The sequence below is a fragment of the Scomber japonicus genome, chromosome 13 (genome assembly GCF_027409825.1).
Source record: "Scomber japonicus isolate fScoJap1 chromosome 13, fScoJap1.pri, whole genome shotgun sequence".
Taxonomy (NCBI): domain Eukaryota; kingdom Metazoa; phylum Chordata; class Actinopteri; order Scombriformes; family Scombridae; genus Scomber; species Scomber japonicus.
In genome coordinates this window covers 29,167,051-29,188,555 of record NC_070590.1, presented here as the reverse complement: position 1 = coordinate 29,188,555, position 21,505 = coordinate 29,167,051, and the positions used below count along the sequence as shown (strand labels likewise).

Here is a 21,505-nt window from a genome sequence, read left to right as displayed (position 1 = left end):
CTTTTAAAGTAACATTGGTAGTTAAGCGATACAAAATATAGAGACATAACTTACAAAACGGTATACAACAGCTTTTCTGAAGTTTTCATCAATTTGGAAATCTCAACGGGATTAAAAATGAGACTGTGTTTGTTTCTATTTCACTTGGCTGCCAGGCCAGTGCTTTGCAAGAGGGAAATCCGTTTCCTTTGAACGTCTTTTAGCTGTTTGCTTGTGAAAGCAGGTGTAATATATAACATGAATGATGGCTGCAGTCCATTGATAGTGAGTCAGTTCCTGGGCTACATGCTGCCTCACTGGTCTAACAGAGACACTTCATCTACATGAACCTGAGTCATCATTGTGCACAAGTCCACATGTCAGCTGTGATAAAGGGTCTCTTCATGCCTCCACTCATTCACCCATTTAATCTAACTGTGTTGTTAACTTTTAATCAGTCACACAAGCATTTGGATCATCCAAACATTTTCTCTGTGGTTTTCCAGCCTCTGAATAGACTCATTTGTTAGAATGCTGACTAGAGAGCAGGGTAAGCAGAGACCATAGAACCAATAATTCTGGCACAGCTGCAGAAATGAAGCTGGTTAAACAAGCAATCTGAATATCATATAGAGTATAGTGGACAGCCTACTGCTTTTTGACTTTAAAAACTTATCAGAAGCACCTTTTGAGGGTCTAGGACTTACAGGACATCAAATCATGTATAGTAGCAGATTTGATGCTCTTTGTCTTTTTCTACTCATCACCCAGACAGATATGTGTGGTTCAAAGCATACAAAATACATGAATCTTATTTGCTATTACGTCCTGCTGTCTATTTTGTAACATAAACCTTTCTGTTTCTAAGTTACCACCCTGCTGCAACCCTCTCCTCCTAACATTCAACACCTGCATAGATGGTGAAGCATGGATAAAAGACTCAAACATACAGCAATGTATCGAGTGCTGAAGAGTGAGAAAAAGAAGCCTCCTGAGAATCAGAGACGAGCAGCTCCGAACCCCCGTTGGCATTCTCTGGAGTCGGACACAGAGAGTTTGGCCCAGGAGAGAGACTACCAACAGCAGCTACAATTGCGTATTGGCCACCAGGATCCAAACAAATACATACTCCCACAAAAGGAAAATACTGACATGTTACAGCAGGGAGATGAGGAGGATGACGATGTAAGTGATGATGAAAGTAAGGATCGTTTAGTTCATGATAGCCTGGAAGTAGCAGCACACTCCCGTATCAAGAGGAATCCCACCTTGTTACAGACTGAATACCTGGATACACAAAGAGAAGAAAGAGAGGAAATAAGGTAAGTCCCACAATTTTAATTGTATAGCATTTTATGGTTAAAATTGAGTAATGTTGTAAAATTGTAAAATGATTGCATATACTGTACACACACAGCTTCGCTTAGTTGTGCTCAGAGATGTCTTCTGTTGCACACTAAACTACATCTAACAATGATTTCAGGCAGTAATGAACACACACTGATTACTCTTGTATATAATGTTGCAATGTTAAAACTTCATTATTGAAGGGGTGCAGTTAAATGCACTTTGTGAAGTTGCAAGACAGTTAAAATAGTGCCAATAGGTATGAAGTTACCGCCATACACTTAGCCCAAAGCCACAGTTGGCATTCTAATAGACAGCATTTCAGTTCGAGTTGTTTCTTAATCAGGTCAAAAAATGTGTTAAGTTAAAAACTTCAACCAGACCAGCAAAACAAGCATCTGGCCTGGTGGTAAAAGATAAGGCCGGTCATACTCTATATATTTCCCCATGCTATTTCCCCACTGCTCCCTAGGGATGTAAATCTTTAAAATCAGCTCACAGATATATTCTTTTAGTTTAGAAAAGTTTACTAAAAGGTTCTTACTTTTACTAAAACAGCTGGACACTGTGGTCTCAGCAGCAGAATTGTTGCCCCAGCAGGTATTTAAGGCAGCAGGATGGTTTATGTGGGACTGACTCAAAATAAACTACATTTCCTTTTTACATGTTTACTGTCATGAAGGAACATGTGATCCAGTACAATAGTGTGGTTCAATAATGTTTTGGAAAAAGCTGTATCAGGTACTTGGTATAGGATCATCTGGTTTGGGTCACTGTTTGGCTGTTTACAGGATTTATTTTTATTTATTGTTTATGAGAAAAGTAGACTATTGCTACAATTATACTTTAAATTACTCTAAAATTACTATCAGGGCTTCTTACTGTCATTAGTAACATCTGTGCTTTTCCTCTTGTGACAGTATAAAATGTCTGCTGGGAAACTGCTGGGGACTATTCTTATGTAGTTATTCAGTCTGGCCAGGAGATGGCAGTCATTGATGATTGTAAATGACTGTTAAACAAGAACTTGTAGACTTTGTATTATGGTGTAAATAGTATTAAAAAGTATTTGTTACATTTTTATAAAAAATAAAATTGATAGGTGTTTATTGAGGTTTATAATGGTATAAACATTGTTGTGAAAAATCTGACTACTCAGTTGATTATGTAGCCTTGTGTATCACAATAATTCTATGAATGTGCCACTATATAAACTACTGAGATGTGTGCCTGACCTTGTTCAATTTACCTATTGAACTGAACTGTCACTTTAACAGTCTGTGACAAATTAATGAAAATTAAGCAGATAATGGTACTGCTTAGATGGAATATAACAGGGAGAACGGCAGCAACAATTAAACCTTTTACTTTTAAACAGCACATTGATGATAAAAGATAAATAGCCTTCATTCATCACTCAACAATGAAACAGTGTCATTCATGTAATGAGATGCATGAATCGGTACATTGTAGTGAGAAAGGCCTAATTCAGGTGCTTCCAGCAGCTTTCATTTGAGGGAAATGAGATTTTTGTTTTGTTAGGATGGATCACAATAAGTGGTCACTCGTGGTCCATTAACAAGGATCATTCTTGCTGTAAAGGAGATCTCTCTTTCTCTCCTTTGAGTGAGCGGAGGTAGGCGTCTACGGCAAGGACAACACACCACATCTGTGTCTGCACTCTTGTAGACTCATACTGTTGTTTTCCTTCACACACTGCCTGATAGTAATTTCCCTCCAAAATAGAAAAGGGGCATTGTTCATTTTCCTGTCATTAACCTGCGGAGATTGATGCCTGCCAAGTGTGGGTCCGCTTCCAAAGTACATTGTTTCAGAGGAAAATGACCATGACATATTCTCACAAAAGGCTCCATTTCATAGAGGCGAGGCAGTGGACACAGTCCCATTCCCATCATGTTCTCATAGTCCTCTCCACTGCCTCCTCAAAGTGGGTAAAGCCTTTTCACACAATGCCATTGCATAGTTTACAAACCCAATGGGCATTCCTCATTCAAGCAAAAGATTCCTATTTAAACAACTCCATTCATCCCTCTGCACTATTTTTTGCAGCCATCTCGCTCCAAATATTGCCAAAGGATATTTGAGTAGAGTCCGTATGTCCGTTTTTTGTTTGTTTGGTTGTTTTTTTTTTCCATTTTCCCAGTTAGTGTTTGTCACAGTATTTCACTGGCTTTTGTATTTTGGTGTCTGTATTCCTGGCAGGAAAATAATAGACTGTGGTGCTTTGCCAGTGTTGGAGGCATCACACCCAGCTGCATGTTGTCTATAATGCATTCTCTAACTTGTTTGAGTCTGAGTCATTAGAGAGACATCCCTTACCCTTTTGGCCTCATTGAAGTGAAGGGCCCTACACCTAGGCAACCCCTCCCACCCCCCCTCGACGCACAACATCACGGCAGGAGAATTAGGCTCCCCTCGTCCTCCCAGTAAGCACAACAAAGAGGCTCTCTGCTATTTATTTTAATGAGATCTTTTCATCACCATCAGAAAGAGCATTTTAGCCTGCAATTTTCAAGCCATTTCATAAGCTGAAAATTGCCGTTTGTGAACCATTCCCCCGCTAGTAGCTCTCAAATACACTCTCATTAGTGAGCCTGGAGGTGAAAATATGAAAATTATCTGTAAATACAGGCTCATAATCTCCCTCATCTATTTCAATTTCAGGAGTCTCTGATAAGGCCTTGCTGTCTTTGTTTGAGGACATCATCATTCTAATAATGGTGTAATGCCTCTTGTTCCTTTGACCTCTCAGCACAGGCCTGTGTGGGATTCAGGCGTCTGTCAAACGTTGGATATGGAAATATCATTGATAACCTTGCCTACTAACAATTAAATCTAATTTGAATAATAGTATAATTAAAAATGTACTATGTTTCTTATTTGAACAATAAAGCTATAATTTATTGATGCTGTTGTCTGTCTTTAACCACACAGCCAGCTGCTTTCTGATGATGCTTATTCAGACCTGCGCTACGACCCCAATTGGAGGACCAACCTGATAGGAGCTGACTGCTTCAACAACAGTCCGCAGAGCTCCTTCGATGAGTATTACCAAATCCCTAAAGAGAAATCAAGCCGGTTAGGTGAAGACAAACAGGAAGTGGTCATAAAAGGAGGATACAGATACATCTGCAACACGAATCCAGCTGTTGTGGCGACCCCTCACATGGCTGGTAATGAGTGTGACCAGCCGTACCGCCTACACCCACAAGACGGTCAGATTAGCTTTGTACAGTCTCCCCACCGTCACAAGCATGCTGTACAGCTGAGATCACCAGAAGTTGACCTTTCAAAGCCGACCGACATTTCTACAAAAAATGACAGGGGGGGATTTGAAGAGAAGCATCAGAACAGTTATGACAAAGCTGGGGTAGATATTAGCAGATCTCCTGAGCTGACAGAGAACTCAGAGGATATAAATGATGTGTACATCCAAGAATTTCAGAGCGACTACCACCATGAACTGAGACGCACACAAGGAGGATCCATTCAAACACAGCAAACGAGCTCATCCACGCTGAAGAGTTCAAAGGTTTTATCAAATAAAAAGCAAGAAAGACTGAACAAAGACATAGTGGAACGCAACAAAATCACCCTGGGGCGTCACACATCCAAATATGGCTCCTATGCGAGGGTGCACGCAGTTAAGCAGGAGATGCCTCAGAATTTGAATAAGGTATGTACAGCAGCCTGTAGCATCTGCTTATGATGAATATCACTGAATGAGTTTGATGTTTGAAACTGTCTCTGTCTGTTCTCTCTTTTAACAAAAACAGACTGCAATTACAAAAAACTGACACCAGGAGCTGCACTAGCACTGATAATGACTCATGGGCCTCACAGCTATTGTTACACACTTTCTTGGACTGGCGTTACATGGCAAGATCCACAAACATGTCAGATTAGGTTATGTAGATTTGACATGTGTGAATATTAGAGCAAACTGTAAGGTCTAATTTTTTAGAATTCCAATCTAAACTGTGTCACTGTTTATTATAAATTGTTTGGTAACATCCTGTGACCTTACTTACATTGTTTGGTGATGGACAGAGTTATTACTGACTATTACTATTTCCACTGACCTCTATGAATGATCTTCTCTTATTTTATAGTTAAAGCATTTTTTCTTTTAAATAAACAAAGTACTGTAGATTCTGGTTGTAGGTATTGAGAGGTTTTACTCTATGCCTGAACAGCAACTGGCACCTTTGTGGTGTTACGTACTTAGGTATCTAAATCTAGCTTTTGTAGTGTTAGTATGTGACAATAGTGACAGCAGTGCTGTGGTATGTTTTGCAATGACTGAATCAAGTAAACCCTGGAGATTAATATATTCACTAACAGTGTTAGGGTGTCAGTTCTAGGGCTTTTTAGTGCACATGCACAACATGTGATACTCATGTTTGTTTATATTTTAGATATCTGTATTGGTCGTGCACTCAGGTGACAGGAAAAGTAGCCAAGTGTCAGTATATTTACTTTTGAAGGCTCAGTCTAATCTTAGAGATTCTATTAATGTGCAGTAGCTTGAATGCAGCTTTTCTCATGAGGCCAAAATTACCCCCCCCCCCCCCCCCCCCCAGCAGCATCAGCCAAGCTTATGCTCATTTACTGGTTTTATTTGTATCTATATGCTTTTTATTGTCATCTCGCACAAAAACCAAGAGAATATCCTATGATGCTTGCTCTGACCCAGTCTGGGAAATTAATTTGGCAAGAGGAGCATGGCTGTTTTCATCTGCCTTCTCCTCCACCATATGAAAAGAGCCATGTCTGGCTATGCAGTGCTTATTATGACTTGATGTGTACAACAAGAACATCAGAGACGCATGGTTACCAATAGGCTCTTAGATATCCCTGCACCTGGCACAGTGGCATAATTGGTTGGGATGGCCCGCATTCCCCATTTGTCGGGCCACAAGACTGTTCGCTGGCTATAATACCCCCAACCTTGTTCACCCATCTGAGCCCCAGCCCTCTACAATGTCTCGTATCATCACCATTTACATAGTCAAGAGCCGTTAGCTTTGTGCAATAGTAAACAGAGCCAGAGCCTTTCCCTCTCCTGACCCTTGTGTTTTGTCATTTTCTCTCTGAATTAGTTTTCCATTGGCCCGTCTCCCCAAAGACGAGTCTTACTTAATGGGGGACATAGGGCATAAAAGAAGGAGGGACCAATTTGCATGTAGTCTATTTCCTGTCTCATCATAGGATTAATGGAAACATTATAACATATCAACAAAGCCATTCAGATACAAGCCTAAACCATATTTTAGAAATAGGCTCAGTGTGAATTGTTAACTGCAGTTCCTTGCAGCAGTTCAATTTAATCTTTATTTATATGGAGCCAAATCACAACAAAAGTTATTGCAAGGCTCTTTTCATATAGAGCAGGTCAGTTGTGATCAACATGCTTGCACACTAGATTAACAAATGAATTTTGTATGAACCTGAAGAGTACATTCCTGATTTGTTGACATGTGAACATGAGCAGCTTTCTCAGAAACTAAAGATCCAGAACTCTTTAAAAGACATCTGCACAGGATCTAATGTTTGACTTGCATCATTGAATAATTATAGAGTTAATTAAATGCACCGACACTGTACTGTGTGTACAGAGTCACAGTTTGTAGTCATATTAACATCTTCTGATTATGTCTCCTGCTCAGATTGTACTTTTGTTCTTTTGTTCTTTGGTTTTGGAACAGAGTTGGCTATTTTCACAAACACTTAATGAAATATTGAACATCAAAGAAGTGACATATGAGATTTTTGTTTTATCTTCTATCTTCATTTTAGATTTTGCGAAATGTAATATTGAAGGTTACAGAGAAAGACATCTTTAAAAGCCAAAAGCAAGTTTCATAATTAGAATGATTGCGCATCTTTTATCAATCAGCTTGCTCTGCTGCTTCTCACCCTTCCTGATCCTCACTCCTTGCAAAAGATAGCAACTCTCCAAGTACAAATCGCATCAGTTTCCCCAATCAGTATGAATCCAGAAAGGCTAATTGTTACAGGGCTCGTTTTAAAAGACCCCATTTGGTCTTTTGAAGAGAGCGGCCATCTAAGGGCAGCTTGTTATAATTAGACGTGTTATTAAATGTACACAATTTCCTAATGCAGCAAATGTTTAGCCCGGCCAAGTGGCAGAGTGGCGGTAGCAATGATTGGCTTCATCGGGGCTCGGGCCTCCTTTGATAAAGACAGAAGTAGCAGATCAATCTTCTGCTATTGCACTCAGCCCTCAGAGTCCCTTCTCCTCTTGCAGGCCCTCACTTCAAAGCCAGGGGAACATAATGTACAATCTTTTAATAGCTTTAGACCAAAGCTCTGGGGAGCTCTCTGCCACTGTATACCCTGCCTCAGTCTAAACACCTAATCAAGATTACCTGGGCCAGCCACAATAGCAGCTAAATGCAATTCAAGATCCACAGCCTCCTTTGAAGTCTTCATTGCGAAAAGCAGATGTTTCCCGGGTACAGGAGGTAATACAGCAAGCTGCAATTGCTCGACTTTGTTGTGACATCGTCTCGCAGAGAAGCAATTACGGTACCTCCCAATTTAGGAGAAAAGATATTACACAGCTTACCATGCTCAAAATGCAATACAAGCTTGATCATTTGCTCCAACTGATTGGGATTTTTAAAATGGGTGACAAAAGGCTACGGCAGGGGGAATGGGTAAAGGTGAGAGGTGCAAAGTATTTGTGTGTATGTGTGTGTGTGTGTGTGATTCTGTACACTGCCAGCAATACAGTAGTCATTCACACCTGCTCCTGATCTTCAAACAACTGCTCCGGCAGCGCTGTGTTCATTGCTCATCTGTAACAGCACCTAAATGTCTAAAAGCCTCTGTCGCTTAAAAAAAGATTCCCATAATGGGTTTGTGAGTTTATGTAGGAGCTGATTCAGTTAATTATCAAGATCAAAATAGCTTGAACTTAACATAGAAAGAGCATTGGGTCTGTGACAATGTTCTCTCAGCTATAACAGCAGCTTCTCAGCCTATTAGATGCAATCACAAACACACTTATTGATGGATCTGGATCCACTCATTCCTTGTGACCTTCACCTATTCAAGCCTGCAGAATTAGTAGCATTCAGTGAACAAGTCTTCAGCCCGTCAATATCATCGATCCACTCAGATGGTCCTCTGATGCTGCGGGGAGTCCTGAAGTTAACTAAATGATTTTCATTACAGCATTACCAGAACATAGTTCCATGCCACCAACGGGTGCATTAGGAACAAGTGAAACAGTAAATTGATGTAATACGACATGGTTGAAGAAGACAGACATTGATAGTAATGGATTCAGTATTGATACACCAGAGTAGGTTTAGGTGTGTGTGGGTTTCAGTGAGCTTTAGTAAAGATGTAAAGACAGGAAAACTGTAAATATTTCAAAATTCCTCTGTATACACATGTTTCTTTGTCTTGTACTGTCTAAAGGTGCATGAAACTCGTAAGGAGGCGACCACTGCAGAGAGTCAAGAGGACAGTTCAGACCCAGAGCAGAGGTGGCTCCAGAAAACACAGCAGTTGAGGGTAGGAACACAGGGGTGTTCTTTTCACTTGGTTGACACTGACAGCACAAACAGTGGATGGTGAAAATCTAGTCAACTTTAGATTGTTTTGCAGTATGTGTGGAAGCTCCTGCATGGGCCACCTCACTGCACAGTAGGGACGCTGTCAGCCTGACATTTAATAGTCTGTTGGGAATGTAGACACAAGCGCTGATTGCGTTGTTGCAGCAGCACTTGCCAGAGAGCGAGTGTTGGAGTGAAAAAGGACAGGATTGGACAAGCATTATTATTTTGAGCACTTGAACGACCACCTTAAAGCTGCCAAGCAGAGGAGTGTGAATGTTTTCCCACTGGAATGAGCAAAGCTGGTGTTTTCTAAACCAGCAACATTAGATGCATGAGACACACGCTCATAGACCCCCTGCTTAGTAATTCAGTCAGATCATACAAAGATGAGCACCAGTCCTTCTTACACTTTGTGAAAGAATTGTGCCTTTTACTCGGGGCTCATGTTTGTCTGTCAATGTTTTTTTTAGAACAAATGAGTAGATTTAGAGGTGATCATTTATGCCTCATACCACCATCAGATATAGGCCAGCTTATCTCACAGAAATGCAAATTAGGTAAACATATAAACCAATGAAAAAATTGTTGTTGAAGAAGTATTCAGATCTTAAACTTAAGTAAAGGTATGAATACAGCAATGTAAAAATACTCCATTACAAGTGAATGAAAAATGACAAACATGAAAAATCCTACTTAGGTAAAATTAGTATTATCATCTTGATGTAGTTAAAGTATTACAGTAAAAGTACATGAGTATTATGAGCTTGATGTCGTTAAAGTATTACAGTTAAAGTACATAAGCAATAAAACAGCACTGATGGATTGATTTATAGGAAATATATAATGGTGTTAATTCATTAAACCCAAACACACAGCAAAATATGAGAATATAAAATCTTTTTCCACAAAAACATTAATACATAAAAAGACACCAGGCACAAGGTAGCGACAGTTGACTGACAAGGTCCACAATCATAGTCTCATCATACTGAAATACAGTGTTTTAATGCCAGCAAACAACCTTAGTTTAGTCCAGTGGTTCCCAGCCTAGGGGTGGGGCCCCTCCAAAGGGTCAGCAGATAAATGTGAGGGCTGGTGAGATGATTAATGGGAGGGGAGAAAAAAAAAACAAAGTTCTGATACACAAATGTGTTTTCAGTTTTGGGGCTTTTTCTCTCTCCTTTGATTTTTGCTGAAATATTGGATCATTTGAACATTTATTGACATGAAAGCATGTGAGAAGTTTAGAGGGAAAAATCAGTATTTGGTGGAGCTGTTAAGAACTCATAGACATCTGAAATGTGAGCCGACTACACACTGCTGACTGGTTTCATCTTTAACAATGTGTTGTATTTTAAAAGCTTGTTATATTATCCATTGTGTCAAATCTGCATCTGAAAAGTAACTAAAGCTGTTAAATAAATGTAGTGGAGTAGAAAGTACAATATTTCCCTCTGAAATGTAGCGGTAACTTTATTGTCATATTGAGGGTTAGACTATATAATGAAATTTAGATAGCACTCACTGAACAACAAGGACATTAAAGGCAATCAAAAACAATTTATGACATAAAAAACATATAATAATATATATAAGTTTGTACCTTTTTATATGCAATATAAAAAGGTACAAACACAGCGGACAGCAACAATGCTTGTTATAACAGTAGGCCATACGTAAACAATTGAAAGAATTTAAGGTCCATGGTTATATTATTACACTAAAAGAGTTTTGATTTGTAGTTTTCCAGTGAGGATGGAAATATCCAAGTAAAGTACAAGTATCTGAAAAATATATATTTTAGTACTTGACTTAATGTACTTAGTTACTTTCCACCACATTTAGATTTTGTTTGCTGGCATTAAAACACTGTATTTCAGTATGATGAGACTATGATTGTGGACCTTGTCAGTCAACTGTCACTACTTTGTGCCTGGTGTCTTTTTATGTATGAATGTTTTTGTGGAAAAAGATTTTATATTCTCATATTTTGCTGTGTGTTTGGGTTTAATGAATTAACACTGTTATAGATTTCCTATAAATCAATCCATCAGTGCTGTTTTATTGCTCTGACATTCTTCATCAATGACAAAACGTTATCCTCAAACTGTTAATCCGACTGTCACCCCAGGTCACCCAGATCAGCAAAGAGAAGAAAGCTCAGCGGAAGGAAACCTCCAGCCCCTCACGGCAGCAGCAACCCCCTGCCACGGGGGTCAAAGCTGAGTGGGGAGACTGTCTGAGCTCCCCATTAGCAAGTCCAGCCGCTGTAACACAGCCAAAACCTCAGAAGATGACCTCATCACAGCCTTTGCCTCCAACCATTCAGTTCAACATCAACTTGAACACTACATCCCAGCTCCTTCCCTTCCTCCAGCAGAACAGTGATGATGCCATCATGAACTTAGCATCTCCTCATGAATCTGAAATTCAGTATGCCATGTCCCCTTTATATCAACAAAGAAAGTCTGGAAAATCCACCCACATGTGCCCAGAAGGACTACATACAGAACTTCACCACAGACATCAGGAGAATAGACATGAACAATGGCAAAGGTGAATCATTCAACCAGTTTTTTTAATGACCAAAGAGAAGAAATATATTACATGAAGGATCTCATTACAAAAAATGAATCACTGTATCAGCTAATAGCAAAAAAAGCATATAGAAAAATCAACAACAAAATACTGGACACACCACAGCAATTGAACACAACAGTGAAATAATATGCCTGCAAAAATGTGTCTGATACACAATCTAAACATGAATTAACATATAGTCTTAAGTAATGTGTAATATATATATATATATATAATGTATATATATAGTTTTCTTTTGCAATCTATTATCATGATCCCTCTCACTATTAATCCACCAATAATTCTGTGTTTCAGCACAACTGCATTAAAGTGGCCATTATACTGTGAAGAGGAGGACCAGAAGTGGAGCCCAAATAAGCCATTTCCACAAAACCTCTCCAGGACTCCCACCAGCACCTGGTCACAGGGCTCAGGCTCTTACACAGTGCTGCCCCCTATAGGAAAGCAAATGATGGTTAAAGAGACTGAGCTTTGCCCTCCTCAGAGTGTGAACACAACCTATCCTATCTATACACACAGCTCTGGTGGCTACCTGGTGCAGATGGAGAAACAGAAGCAGCAGAGGGAGAGAGTCACATACAAGGTTGGCGAGCTTTCATCAGTGTAGTATTGTATTTCTGAAATAGTCTATAGGTAGATAAGTATTCAAAATTGACACAACAGTATTCTTAAGTGATAAAAAAAATAGTCATCTAATCTGGGATGCATGGATAAAAAAACAACCTCCACTGGTACTTGTTTGGAATGATAGACACTGTGATCACACCTGAGGCCTGTACTACGAAGCTGGATTTTCTCTTATCGAGGTAACTTCAGGGTTAACTCTGGGTTTTCCGTCCTACGACGCTGGTTCACTTCTTACCGGGGTAAATCACCATGGTAACTTATGCTGAACGGCTAACCTGCTCCGGACCAGGTTATGTTCTGGATAAGAGATCAATGAGTATAAAAGCACCACCTCCTGACCAATCAGTTCTCTTAGAAAATGACCTGCCCATTCTTAAAAGATCCTGTCAACATTGGTGCGCGGATCGTGAGAGGAGCGCTTAGGAGAGAATGAGCTTTTAGGGATATATGCAATTTTTTAATTGACCAAAATATATATTTAAAAAATAATCCTTGAGGCACATGAGGGATATTATTCTGTATGTTATACAGTTGGTTTGACATCATTCACTCAAATGGTTGAAGCGCATAATAGGTTTGTATTTTGAATGTTGAATATTAAACTAACTTAATGTCGCAACAAAAGGAAGGGCACTGAGGAAGCACTCTGCCCGAAACGTCTGTGCCGTAATAAAATAACATTGTGTGATCAGAGTGCTGTCCGATAAATTAATATTGTATGATCTCATAAATTTACGCATTAACAAAGTCGGCTTTTTTCTACCAGCATTCCTTCCTGGCTTTTGCTGCAGCAACAGTGTTGCTTTTGGCCTGGATGATGTGAATTCTTCATATTGTTGAAGAATAATTGTCTGCTCCTCCATGGTAAAGTAGTCTGCTCTGCAGGGTTTCTCCATGTTTGTGATTGGTCAGACGCTGCAAACACCTCCCCTTTATGTGAGCGTGCAGTGATCCAGATTGGAAAACCCTGGGTTCAATTACCGAGTTGATAACCAGCTTCATAGTACAGTTTATCCTAGATTGTGAATGTCTGGGTAAGTCAACCCAGGTAACGGAGAGATATCCTGGGTATGTTAATCCAGCTTCGTAGTACAGGCCTCTGGTGTTATTGGTGCATTTGATGAGCTTACAATTAGTGTACATGTGATACATTGTCTACAGAATGGCTGGCATTGATCTTAATGAAAAGACGTCGTCCCAAATCACCATTAAAACATGTTCTGTCTTTACTCTATTAGTGGCTGATAGTCAATTAAAAGCTGGCTCTCTGATAATGGCGGGGCCAAATGGCCAAATAAAGGCTGGCCCCAAAAACAGGCCAGGGAAAAAACAAAGGTGGATAAACTCCATGTGCCTGTTGAGCATTAATAGTAGTCACCTGTATATAATTCCGGTCCTAACTGACCGTCACAGAGAGGGGAATGGGACAGAGGAGACACAGTACTGTTTAAATACACGGGTTAATAGCTCATATTTTAATAATAATGACCTCTCTGTGACAATTGGCTTTTCACTCCATGTTTGAATGAAGCCATTCAACAATGATAAATATTTGATTTCTGATGTTGTCAGACAGCAGTTGTGTAAGAGAAACATGTAGTTAAAGTATTACAGTAAAAGTACTGCAGTATTATGAGTGATGTAGTATGCAGTATTACTGTAAAAGTACTGCAGTATTATGAGTGATGTAGTATGCAGTATTACAGTAAAAGTACTGCAGTATTATAGTGATGTAGTATGCAATATTACAGTAAAAGTACTGCAGTATTATAGTGATGTAGTATGCAGTATTACAGTAAAAGTACTGCAGTATTATAGTGATGTAGTATGCAGTATTACAGTAAAAGTACTGCAGTATTATAGTGATGTAGTATGCAGTATTACTGTAAAAGTACTGCAGTATTATGAGTGATGTAGTATGCAGTATTACAGTAAAAGTACTGCAGTATTATAGTGATGTAGTATGCAATATTACAGTAAAAGTACTGCAGTATTATAGTGATGTAGTATGCAGTATTACAGTAAAAGTACTGCAGTATTATAGTGATGTAGTATGCAGTATTACAGTAAAAGTACTGCAGTATTATAGTGATGTAGTATGCAGTATTACTGTAAAAGTAGTGCAGTATTATAGTGATGTAGTATGCAGTATTACAGTAAAAGTACTGCAGTATTATAGTGATGTAGTATGCAGTATTACAGTAAAAGTACTGCAGTATTATGAGTGATGTAGTATGCAGTATTACAGTAAAAGTACTGCAGTATTATAGTGATGTAGTATGCAGTATTACAGTAAAAGTACTGCAGTATTATAGTGATGTAGTATGCAGTATTACAGTAAAAGTACTGCAGTATTATAGTGATGTAGTATGCAGTATTACAGTAAAAGTACTGCAGTATTATAGTGATGTAGTATGCAGTATTACAGTAAAAGTACTGCAGTATTATAGTGATGTAGTATGCAGTATTACAGTAAAAGTACTGCAGTATTATAGTGATGTAGTATGCAGTATTACAGTAAAAGTACTGCAGTATTATGAGTGATGTAGTATGCAGTATTACAGTAAAAGTACTGCAGTATTATAGTGATGTAGTATGCAGTATTACAGTAAAAGTACTGCAGTATTATAGTGATGTAGTATGCAGTATTACAGTAAAAGTACTGCAGTATTATAGTGATGTAGTATGCAGTATTACAGTAAAAGTACTGCAGTATTATAGTGATGTAGTATGCAGTATTACAGTAAAAGTACTGCAGTATTATAGTGATGTAGTATGCAGTATTACAGTAAAAGTACTGCAGTATTATAGTGATGTAGTATGCAGTATTACAGTAAAAGTAGTGATATATTATATGACATCATTAGATTATTAATAGTGAAGCATGTTACTGTTGTAGCTGCTGGAGGTGGAGCTAGTTTACACTGCTTTATATACAGTTAAACCATAAATCGTCGTAAAACAGTTGTCAGCAAATTTACTGGAAGCCACAGAAAGGTTGTTTTCCTTCTTCACTGCAGCACAACCAAACTGTTTCATTGATAGTTTGGCCAATATGCAATTGTTGGACATTTTTCAAACTGAAAAACCAAAATCTGACTTCACCCTTTGCATAGAAAGTCAAATTACAAAACTAAGTTCCTTTTTTTCTGCTGTACTGAAAATGTACCAAACCATGAATTTGATGTACTGTTAAACCACTATCCACTAATACAGTATAAGCCTACTTCCAATAAAGGCCTGGTACCTTCGTAGTTCAGGTAAATGAAGGCCCCAACCACCATTTGAGGAAACACAGTACTCCCATCATGAACAAATCATGTCATTATGCAGCCCCTCCTCGTAGTTGTAGTAATAAATAGTGACATATACTTTGATGTCATATCACAATGCTCAATAATTGAGCATTGCTTCTAGGTGCTAACCATGTATGCATAAAAGTTTAAACAGGGTTCAAGGGTCAAACAATTCACTCAACACATACTAAGGGATCATGTTCAAGTTAGAAAAATAAGATCACATTATTCAGTTTCACCTAACAAAAGTGACACATGAATTCTTAAATTGAGTGGCATTCTCCTTTAATCCCCACATACACAAGAGGTTACACAAATAAATGCCCCTTTGAAGTCCTAAATAATCCCCTCAGCTGTCTCCATGCAGGACTGCTTAATCCAGCAGGAGTGTTCTGGTGACTAAGGGCACAAAACATCAGGTTAATTGTGTAGCTCCGCTAAGATACACTTAATTGCTATAAGATGATGACTATATAAACCACAGAGCTGCAGGCTCTGAAAAGCCATTTGAAGATGTGTTAGAGGATAAGGTGATTAGATGGGAGAGAGTCTGTGAAGCGCAGGGCCACTAAAGATGCATTTGCATTTAATGATTTGGCTGCTGTTGTGTTTTTTTCTTTCTTCCTTTGGTTTGTCAGGCTGAGCTGTGCAGGTGGGTCCTGAGTAGAAAATGACGCAGCCAACAAGTTTAAACAACTTAAAACAAACTTTAAAATATAGATGCTTTTAACACAGCTCTGTATAATTCATTTATTCTGAAATGAGTACTACTTACCATAGCTATACCTGCTCATATTTTAGTAAGTATAGTATCAACATATGGCCTTGTTATATGTGCCATAATACAGGAAAATGGTGTAACCTCTGTGTACTGAGACTCCTCACTTCACCTGATAGTAACAACTCAACAACACTGCACACTTAAATCATGCCCAACATTATTAGGAAACCAACTGTTGTCAAACAGGAAAATTAAGGCATGAACACATATTGATTATATGTTTAATATATCATGTGGAAATTAAAAACATTGATTTAATTGGTAACTACAAAATACAGTACACTTTTAATATCCGCTAACAACCAACAATTAAGTGAGGAGGACTCAAAAAGGCTAGAAAGTATGATTAAGTGCTTTGAGTTATATTCTTACTGGAGCCTTCACATAGTCCTCCTGTGGTGTCCACCACTCGTCACCCTTTGACCTCACGTCTCTCCCACCATGTTAGCCATCATGTCTGACGAGATTACAGGCTCAATTTGTAAAGCAGTCTGGCTGCAGTGCCTGGGCATAAAAGCAGATGAGCGTGACTTCGGGGTAGGGGAGAGAGGGCTTGAGAAGAAAAGTACCCTGTTGTGTTCATGCGTGATGGCTAAAGCAAACTAAAATCCTCCTTCCAAAAAGCAGCCAGTACAATCTGGAATGATTAGCTCCCTTTTGTCTGAGGCATCTTGTTTGTGGATCACGCACACACACACACACACACACACACACACACACACACACACACACACACTCACTCACACACACTCACACACACACACACACACTCTCTCACACACACACACACACACACACTCTCACACACACACACACACACACACACAATCATCATTTTTTCATCATTGTCATCACCAGTACCTGCAAAGGAACAGGTACACATCTCTTTCTGTGTTTGCCCATATCACTCGTGTCTCAACTTTAGCTCACTATCGACATCTTTGAGAAGAGCACTATGTATGTTACACACTGTATGGTGTCAGCTTACGTACTGTTTCTACAGTTACTGTCGTGTTCCTGAATCATAGGGAAATAAAGTGCTCACAAACCAACGTAAAGTAGTATTAAGCTTCTGGTTCATTGGGAATACATTGGGTAGTTAGTATGCTGGTTGGATGATTGACAGTCACTATGGTTTAGCAGACAACAAGAGCATCACATGGAGACACAGATTGACTAGAATGTACATAATGTTTGACAGACACATATCAACAAAAACAAGGATTATGTGTATTATCACTTCAGTCATGTTTAGTCTCTCTGTGCACTGTGGAGCTTTGAGATAAAGAACTAGCATACTCACAGTGAAAATACTAGCAGGCTATTTAGCAGGTTTACCGCATTCACTGTCCTAGTTTAGCACTTACATACTGTTCATATTCTAGGGCATCATCAGAGTCAGCAAAATTCATGGTGATATATAATAGTTGAGATATGTCCGTTTGGACCAAAGTGGTGGACCGACCAACACTGCTACGTTGACAGCATGGCAAAAAAACATGAACACAGTCACAGGTTTTATCTTTGTGTGTTACTGAGCAGGAAGAAGAATCAGGTTTTATCATGTCAAGAACGCCCCAAATAGATTCACATGAGGTCACTGTACCCAATGTGATCTGCTTAATTTGTCCCAAGGAATGCCACCTGAGACTTTGTTTTGGTTAGATGTCATGTATAACATATCAGTAAATCTGTGTTAAAGTTAAAAGTGTTGAGGTTTTTGTGCTACTCTCTCTGCAATGTCCACTAAATGTTTTTGCATGGTAAAGACAGTGTAGACAGTGTCAGGCTCCGTCTCGCCGTGTCGTCTGTCAGGCATTTGTCTGTGTTTAGGCAATTCAATGAGAGACAAAATGGATCAAAATTGCAGTTTCCAATTTATTGTTTTGCCATGGTGCTATTTCAACATCCATCACAACAAATTGAGTTCAGTTCAACAGAAGTGCATTTCAAATTAACTAATCAAACATGTCACTTGATGTTTGATTGCACAGATAGGGTCCAGCTATTGTCAACTTTCAAAACATGAAAATCTCTCTCTCTCTCTCTCTCTCTCTGTCTCTCTCTCTCTCTCTCTCTCTCTCTCTCTCTCTCTCTCTCTCTCTCTCTCTCTCTCTCTCTCTCTCTCTCTCTCTCTCTCTCTCTCTCTCTCTCCCTGTCTCCCTCTCTCTCTCAGGCATATAGTCTGAAAGACTACAGGCAGTTGAAGCCAGTTGTGAGTCTGCAAGGCCTGGGTCCTGACTACACAGCCACTGAAAAAACAGTAAGTATCAACCCTCAACTGCATATCTCCACCAATGTATTTATCCATAGACTATGTGAATTGTATTGGTGAATACAACTTGGTTATACTGGTCTTGGAGCATGATACTGTTTCCTTTAGTATGATTACTGATAACTCAGACTTGTGGTATTTTCCCTAAAATAATATTCTAATTTCTTTTAATTGTAAGATCCTAAGCAATTCAGGGGTTTCCCATAAACATCAAGTGTATAAATAATTTCATTCAATAATATGGATCCAATCAAACTGTAACAACATCTTGAAGATTGATCAACAAGTAGCAAGCATTTTGCACCAATGGATATTTGGGTATTTCTTCCCTTGACAGCCCATCTTACATTCTCCAAACTCTCTTCTTATTCCCATCATGTGTAGAAAGCTGATCAATTTTCCCCTTTAGAAATGTTTCTCTCGACAAACATTAAATGAGATCAAAACAGAAAGCTAAAACAATCTGATGTATTGATAATAATAGAGAGAGAGAAAGAGGGAGCCAGAGAGAGAGAACGAGATAAATAGAACAAAGTGGAGTCACTCTCTGTTCCCACTGAGCAGAGAGAAGCTAATAAGACACATATATGAGCCTGCAGCTTCCATTCTACATGCATTTATCTTCATCAATCTTGCATTTATCAATCTGTTATTTACAGTATGTAACATCCAGATTCTTCTGCTCTCAATATCTGAGTGTCTCTCCAGCCTTTATTATTATTTTTCCAGCCAAAAGAGAAAAGATGATTATGAACACAGTATAAAAGCTGCCCTATACACCAGGATGTTGTATTAATCTGTTGATGGGTAATATCAGTTGTAAGGAACAACTCATATGAGAAAAAAGCCATTATTATGGGTATTGGCAAACATTATTAGCTGTCTTTCAGTCGATCTCCTGTGCCTAAATCCTGATGTCCACTAGTGTCATGGTGTGACCCTCTTCTAATTGTCCCAGTTCAAAGGCTCCCTTGCTGTTCCACAGATAATATTACATTTACAAAGCAAATGAGAGTACCTCTAAGAAGTTAAGTGCTCTTTGTACTTTGATATATCTTTTGTTAATCCCTTCGTTGTAAAAAGTGAGCATGTTTGGCCAATTTAGCCTAGATTGAGCCCTGTGCATCTCTAGGGCCAAGCCTATTAGTGAATGATATGTGTAAATGTTGATAGGCCCAGTGAATGGCTCACTGTGTTTGGTTTTGTTGGGGCTGTGTGGAGAGGCTCTGCCGAGGGGAAACACAAAGACAAGAGCCTTAAGGGAGAAATGGCTCAGTTAATTAAAGCCCCTTTCATAATCTGCTTCTGTTTCTCTCTCCCTGTACTTCTCTTCTCCCTTTCTCCCCCCATCTCTCTCTCTCTCTCTCCCTCTCTCTCACTCTTTCACCATCATCATGCTGAGAAAATGAAACAACAGAAGCTGTATTCAAATGTGATCCGCGAGCAGAACAAAAAGATAAGTAGGATTCCCTTTCTACTGGCCAAGGACCCGGAAGGCAATGGCAAGAAAGTTCCCAGGATGAAGGTGTGTGTGTGTGTGTGTGTGTGTGTGTGTGTGTGTGTGCGCGTGTGTGTACAAGTGTGAACCCGAACACATGTCTCTTTCAGAACAGCCATGTGTGATTGTGGTTGTTTGACAGAGACAAGTTGTGAGCAAACACTGACAAAGAATGAGTATGAGATTAAGGAGAATGTCACTGCATGGTTCCAGCCTGGTACCTGTGACACACACACACACACACACACACACACACACACACACACACACACACACACACACACACACTGCCTTTACCAGAGCAGAACACAGTTGATCCTGAATAACTGCTCTCACACTGCTGTTAAGAAAACCATGATATAAAATTGGGGTAAAATATGTGCAATAATGACAAAAACAAAAATATTAGTGGCAACATTTTTAACCTGCTAGTTTAGATTATTAGATTGTTAATGTCAAGAAAAGCATAATTTAACATTGATGCTCTTACTGTATGTGCATTTTATAATAAACTAGTATTAATGAATGAATTTGAGCAACATGAAGCATTACAACAGTTAAAAATAAAGAATCTGTTTGATGCTGTACAGACATAAAGTGATTAGTGTTTAATAAACCCAAGGTGTTCAAAAACCTAAAGTCTGTGTGACTGAAACCTAATATCCTTTTTTTTATTATTATTTTTCATCAATATGTCATCAAGTGTGTATTTTTATTCATACAGTCACTATTTATTCATAAGATTGCCTCATAATTTGATTGAATTGAATAGCAATGGATTTAACAGGTACTATCAGGAATACAGTGTAATAATTTCACCAACATTAATATAAAACATAATGCTCATCATCAATACCTACATCATCTTGGTCAGCTGTCATCAACTAACCTGCCACCTGTTACTTGTTAGAAGTCCTATTTTATATTCATGTCAGGGTCATGTGGAAGTGATGTCATCCTTCCAGACAGTGGATTGGTTAGGAGGTCGACTGTTTGCTCATTTTGATTAAATCGTATTAACTTCAGCAGCTTTAGTGCAGGTTTAGCCAGGCACTGTAGGTTACCATGGTGACCCACCTTAATACAAAATCTATGAATCCTGTTCACTCTCTAGTCCACTAGTCTCACTTTATGAAACAGAACCAATGTTTTTAAATGTATCACAAAATAAAAGTCATGCTGTCAGCAATTTATTTGAATATTTTTTGAATGCAGATTGTATACAGTAATTAGTGAGTACATCAACATACATTGATCTCTCTCTTTCTCCTTCTATAGGCCTTGGAGTATGCTAAGACCATAGCCAGACCCCCCGTACAGTCTCAACCCAAGCTGAGACAGAAACACCAGTCTGAGGGCTTCACTGAGCACACTCCTCACATGGAGGGCCTGGACGTGTCCCAGCTTGCCACGCTGGAGCTTCTTAGAAAAAGGCATGAAGAAGAAAAGCAGGCTGTTGCGCTCTTCAGAAAAATGCATGCTGTATGA

The 21,505-nt window shown here is 39.0% G+C and overlaps 1 protein-coding gene across 1 annotated transcript; it reads left to right on the top strand.

The window, feature by feature from the left end:
• Positions 1-933: 933 nt before the first annotated feature.
• On the top strand, positions 934-21,505 carry jhy (junctional cadherin complex regulator). Its single transcript, XM_053331146.1, has 8 exons — positions 934-1,301; positions 4,282-5,023; positions 8,800-8,895; positions 11,071-11,372; positions 11,835-12,123; positions 18,421-18,507; positions 19,922-20,044; positions 21,296-21,505. The coding sequence occupies exons 1-8, from the start codon at positions 934-936 to the stop codon at positions 21,503-21,505; spliced, it is 2,217 nt and encodes a 738-aa protein (XP_053187121.1).

What these genes read in the sequence shown, in the direction of transcription:
- jhy (XM_053331146.1), top strand. Translation starts at nt 934, where the DNA reads ATGTATCGAGTGCTGAAGAGTGAGAAAAAGAAGCCTCCTGAGAATCAG. An exon ending in CCTCATGAATCTGAAATTCA is followed by an intron (nt 11,373 to 11,834) that starts GTATGCCATGTC and finishes TCTGTGTTTCAG; the next exon opens with CACAACTGCATTAAAGTGGC. An exon ending in GGGAGAGAGTCACATACAAG is followed by an intron (nt 12,124 to 18,420) that starts GTTGGCGAGCTT and finishes TCTCTCTCTCAG; the next exon opens with GCATATAGTCTGAAAGACTA.